This window comes from Ursus maritimus, unplaced genomic scaffold (assembly GCF_017311325.1).
Source record: "Ursus maritimus isolate PB19 unplaced genomic scaffold, ASM1731132v1 scaffold_20, whole genome shotgun sequence".
NCBI classification, from domain to species: Eukaryota; Metazoa; Chordata; class Mammalia; order Carnivora; family Ursidae; genus Ursus; species Ursus maritimus.
Window position 1 is genome coordinate 17,704,385 of NW_024424453.1, and position 6,000 is coordinate 17,710,384.

At 36.6% G+C, this 6,000-nt stretch overlaps 1 protein-coding gene across 5 annotated transcripts in view; it reads left to right on the forward strand.

Annotated features, from left to right (window-relative positions):
• Positions 1 to 3,040, forward strand: part of PLSCR4 (phospholipid scramblase 4) — a 41,959-nt gene extending 38,919 nt beyond the window's left edge. For all 5 annotated transcript variants that reach the window (XM_040636704.1, XM_040636706.1, XM_040636708.1 and 2 more), the window contains 3 exons: positions 142 to 303; positions 1,924 to 2,082; positions 2,945 to 3,040. In XM_040636704.1, the coding sequence (XP_040492638.1) occupies positions 142 to 303; positions 1,924 to 2,082; positions 2,945 to 2,992 (369 nt within the window). In that variant the 3' untranslated portion in view covers positions 2,993 to 3,040. The remainder of the gene's footprint in view (positions 1 to 141; positions 304 to 1,923; positions 2,083 to 2,944) is intronic.
• Positions 3,041 to 6,000: the final 2,960 nt, after the last annotated feature.

The following is a 6,000-nucleotide window of genomic DNA, read 5'->3' on the forward strand; positions in this document are numbered from 1 at the left end:
AGCGAGCCTGGGTAAAATGGAAGGCTGTCTTCCAGTAACAATTTTTCTAGTCCGTGAAAGACTTAAGAGCACATCTAGGTGGTGTGTATGCGTATGGGTATCTCTGTAGCGTCCTCCCCTCTGTCACGTCTTCATCTGCAGCTGGAGGTGCAGTGCCCTCCCGGTGTCACCATTGGCTTTGTCGCGGAGCACTGGAACCTGTGCAGGGCAGTTTACAGCCTCCAAAGCGAGAAGAGAGAAAACGTGATGAGAGTACGTGGGCCGTGTTCCACCTACGGCTGTGGTTCTGATTCGGTTTTTGAGGTAAACAAATATAAAAATGACATTTTTACTATTTCTTCTACATGTACTAACAGACCTTAGAATTATTTGGTTTTAGATTATGTTTTTATGTGAATGAATAAAGTAGAATGGGGAAGAGTTATTGGTTGACATCAAATCATTTTCAAATTACTGTTCGTGGATTGCTTACTGTTTTCCAAAGTGCGAGCAATTTTTTTTATGATTTCAGTGTTTGATAAAGATAAGAAGTAACCATTTAAAGCACTAAACCTGAAAGAAGAGACTGGTGGAATCCATTTATTTATTCTTGGTTGTATTTATTTATTTTATTTATTTATTTTTTTGAAGATTTTATTTATTTTATTTGACAGAGAGAGAGAGACAGCCAGAGAGAGAGGGAAAAGCAGGGGGAGTGAGAGAGAAAGAAGCAAGCTCCCAGCGGCTGGGAGCCCGATGTGGGGCTCGATCCCAGGACTCTGGGATCAAGCCCTGAGCCAAAGGCAGATGCTTAACAACCGAGCCACCCAGGCGCCCCTTGGTCATATTTAATTAACCATTATTACCAAAGATTTGCAGGATTGTCGGTCCTGATTAACAGAAATGCCCAACACATCACAGGACATATGGAGCACCCCCAAGATTGTGTACATTGTTTATTTGCATGGTAGAAGTTGTCTGTGTCCTTACGAGAGAGGATAACACTGATAACATGGATAAAACTCATAATAGGTTATAACATTTTCTCAGGAAAATGAAAAATCCTCTTGTTTTGCCTCTATCTTAGTGAGTACAAAATGCGTGCTTATTATCCTATGAATCTGACAAAGGCAATGCCTAGAAATATTTCCTGAGCTGCTTAGAGAATCCTTCTGGAATGCCTTACAATTCAGCAAGGCTCATTATCTAAAGTTGCTCATTCAGATATTTCCTATGACACCCAATAAACTTTTTTAGTTCTTCAAGCATTGCTTATTTATTAAAAGCCCAGTGTAGAGAACTAGAAAATGTAGATAAGCCAAAGTGTAGGGGTGGGTGTATGGGATCATTCCAATCACCAGAAGTTAATATTTGTGTATTTTCCCTCTGGCAAGTGCCAGAATCCCCCTTTTACAAGCCAAAGCCCTTTGAGATTCTGACATACTTTAAGAAGACAGGGTGGATTTGGCCCACAAAACTTGAGTGATTTTTTGAAATTTGTGAAGTACATAGAACTGTTTCCTTACTTTTGCTCACGTGTTTCCCTAGACTGTAGAGACTCCTTTCCAATCCCCAGTTCCCACCCTTCACTATATGAAAAAGAATTTCAGAATCAATTCAAATCATACGTCCCTAATAACTCATTTGAGGATGAAGTAAGAACTCCAGCCCGAGAACTGTCAGATATACCGCAGCTCAGTTATTAACCAGTTTCAAGGCACTTAAGCCTTCTTGGCCCTAATTCCCTATTACTTTACAGTAATGTATTACTTTATAGTTATTAAATTACAGTAGTGTAATTATTACTATATTAATTTCCTGTTCTGTATTTATGCTTTTGCAGTGTAAACTGCTAATTAGAGGAATGGAATATGAAATGAAATATGTATTATAATATGTATAATATTTTTCAATCATCATAAAGTCACATTCTTATCTTTCTAGGTCAAATCCCTTGATGGCATGTCCAACGTCGGCAGTATTATTAGGAAGTGGAACGGTCTGTTATCAGCAATGGGCGATGCTGACCACTTTGAAATTCACTTCCCGTTAGACCTGGATGTGAAGATGAAAGCCATGATTTTTGGAGCTTGCTTCCTCATTGTAAGTCTTTTGCTTCTGAGTTGTCTTGAGAGAATCACTCTTTATGATGAGATGCAGTGTAGTGTGATAGAAAGGCAGTAACAATGCCTGTCTCTGCCACTTACTAGTTACGTGTTTTACAAAGTGCTTAGCATGTCCAGGCCTTGTTTGCCTTACCTATAAAATGGAGATAAAAATACTTATATTTTTCAGGGCAATGAACACGAGCCCTCATATGAATAAAGGGACCAGAAGAGTACTTGGAGATATTGGGCATCCAGTGGGTGTACTTGTCCTCATTGCATGTTGTTTGTCTTTCCCATGACTTAAAGATGCCTATCCTAGGACTTCTTAATGAAGTAAATAACTCTAAAGCTGATGTCCTTTCCCTCCACCCTACTGCCTCTCTGTCACTGGACTCCTTGGTGTTGTATCTTCCTTAGATTTGTTAGGTAAAGTTCCCTTGCTGTGTTAATGACTGATCAGTGGTTAATATTCATAAGTCAGGCACAGAAATAAAATGGATGTGTTTACCTTAAAATGTAGCTAACATATTGCAATTGGCATATTTAACATATTTAATATTGATTGTCAAGTTTTTTTTTTCCTTTTAACAACGAAAATTTAGTTAATCGGTACCCCCAGATGGAATGTTACTAGCTAACAAAAGTTCCAAGTCTGTAATTTCTGGTCTTCATGTCAGGTCCTCTTCATAAAGGTTTTATTAGATTTATTTATTCTTAACTAGAATGATGATCACCTGATAAATTATAAAGGGTAATACTCTATGCATTGCATCTAATTATGTATGTATCTATATACGTACAGTTATCTTTCTATATATATATTATATATGTATGTATAATTCTTTTTCTGATTTCAGGACTTCATGTATTTTGAAAGATCTCCACCACAAAATTCATCAAGATAGATGGACACAGCAAATCAGCAATAATGGCTAATAAAAATTAGAAAAGTTGGATGGGGCTTACAATCCCCTGAATTATTTGCAAATATATGTGTCTGCTTTTGCAGATTATTTTCACTGGGTATTAGCTCTAACAGGCTAAGAGTGTGAGGGCAATACAATCTAAACATGTTTCAATTGATTATCTGTCCATTTGTCCTCTTGGTAGACTAGGAGTTCACCTTGAAAAAGCTATGACTCATTAACCAAGTAAACACATTACAATGAGTTTCAAAATGCTTTACCATGACGTAAGGGAAAACAAATCCCAGCGGTTTCAGATTAATAGGTCATGAAATGGTGAGCTTTTTAGAGCAATCTTTGAGATAGAGTAATAGAGCTTTTATCCGTAACGCTGTCCTACCTCTCCTACCTCTTGTCCTGTTACTGAAGACAAATTTAATTCCAGGTGAAAAGAATGATACTCTTAATCTTTAAAAACAAAAAGGAAAGCAGACAGAAATACTGCATGTTTATTGTACAAGGAAAAATTCACTTGTGCATATGTATCAAAACCTTGTTTTGCAAGTTTCTAAGTTTCCATAGAAATTTTGATTTTATTACCAAATAAAACTTTTTTTTTTTTTAATCATAGGGTTTATATTTTCCATGCATACTCCCTCATTCACTAGCATGGTCAGTCAGAACCTGCCTGTATATGGAGTCAGGGTCAGACTATCAGGAAAAGAGGTGACATGGGCCACAGCCAGTCTAGATCTCTGAGTAATTTAGAGAATTACTCAGATGAGAAATTTAGACATTAGCGCCCTTATAAGGAGCTTGCGTTTAATCCATTGAATCTCTCTTGGTCACAGATGCCTTATATTTAAAATATGTTTGGCCAAATCTCTAAGATTGCCTTCAAACCTTCATATCTCATTTGATGTGACACAGAGACGATAATCGGGTTTTTTTACCTTTCAAAAAGATCCCTGATAATTACCGTGTTTTTCTAATAGCTGGAGTTAGTTTTGTTTCTAAATTTTGAAATGTGACATTCTGTGTAGCACTTTGTAAAAGCAAAACCTACAAATCTTCACATTGTTTAATATTTCTTCGCTGCTTTTTATCTGATGATAGATAAATCTATATCTATGCAAAGAAAAGAATAGAACACAGCAAACACAGCAAGCGTATATTACTTCTGTGTGAACTATAGTTTAACAGTAAAATTATGTAGGATCACCATAGTTAAAGTACAAACGTACCTGTTTTTAGTAGCTAGTTAAGAGCATAGTCTATTAGTGAATAGACTGATGAATCAGCCTGCCTCTTTTGCACTCTACCTTCCTATCTGGACATGGACTGTGTTCTTTCAACACAGGCAGTATGTTGAATGAAATGTATTTTCCTCGTTAAGTAAAACGAGCCTGAGTGTTCTCAGATGGAATTATTGAGAGATGAAGGCCTTTGCCCGTAGTTCCTCTTGAAGTCAAAGAAAGGTGCTTCATTTTAAAATTATATTTATCTTTTATGGTAAAGTTGTTTTACTCAGTTTCTGATAATTTTTATTTTTAGGTGCTACTAGCTTTTTAAAAAAAATGTAAAACTGCTGCTTTCTAAAAAAAAATAATTACCTTATATTTGAAAATATAATTGCAGTCTTAGACATATATATTATTTCCTATAATAATGTTTGACATTTTATATATGAAATCAGACAAATAGTATAGAGAAAGTTTATCATATAAACCTCCTTTTTACTTGCCTATATCCCTACATCCCAAGACATGCTGCATAATACTAAAAAAAAATTTATTTTTAACATACGACATTTTAAATTTGTTTAAAGTTTTTGTAGTATTAAGTTGTCTCTTACAGTTATAATTCCACTTTCTTTATAAGTAATACTGTGTGTCTTGGGGCGCCTGGGTGGCTCAGTCGGTTAAGCGTCTGCCTTCGGCTTAGGTCATGATCCCAGGGTCCTGGGATCAAGCCCCACATTGGGTTCCTTGCTCAGCGGGGAGCCTGCTTCTCCCTCTGCCTGCTGCTCCCCCTGCTTGTGCTTTCTAGTTCTCTCTCTTTCTGACAAATAAATAAAATCTTTAAAACAAAAAGTAATACTATGGTCTTATATTTTTATACTACAGTTCATATTGTAATTTCTGTATTTCTTAATGGCATTTCATTGTGTAAAATTGATCAAATTCACTAAAAACAAAAGCTACTCTGAAATTTGTGTGTTTTCATGCTTCATCTATTGTTTTTGGCTTTTAAATAAATATATGGTTTATAGTAAAATAGTTTTTATTTTTTGATTTGTGATTGAGTCTTTGCTATAGACTGAATGCTTGTACCCCTCCCCCCACCCCAAACTTATGAATTACCTCAGTGTGATGATGTTTGGTCGGTGTTAGGTCATGTTGGTGGAGCCCTCTCTCACAAATGGGATTAGTATCCTTATAATCTGCCAGCACCTTGATCTTGGATTTCCCAGCTTCCAGAACTGTGAGAGAGAAATATTTGTTGTTTAAGCCACCCAGTCCACAGGATTGTTGTCCAAACGGATTAAGGCAGAAATTGGTACTGAGAAGTGGGGGTGCTGCTGTAAGAAATACCTAAAAATGTGGAAGCAGCATTGGAACTGGGTGATGGGTAGAAGCTGGAAGCGTTTTGAGTTGCATTTTAGAAAAAGCCTAGACATTTTAACAGAACATTAAAGGTGATTCTGGTGAGAGCTCAGAAAGAAAAGAGAGCTGTAGAGAAAGCCCCGATGTTCTTAGAGAATAGCTAAGTAATCCTGAACAGGAGGTTGGTAGAAATATGAGTGGTAAAAGCCATTCTAATGAGGCCTCAGATGAAATTGAGGAACATGTTATTGGAAACTTGAGGAGAGGCCCTCTTTATTATAATGTGGCAAAGAACCTGGCTGAATTATGTTCATGTTCTTGTGTTTTGTGGAACATAGAATTTACAAGTGAGGAAAGTAGATGTTTAGTGGAAGCAAGTTCTAAGCAGAGTGTTGAAGATGC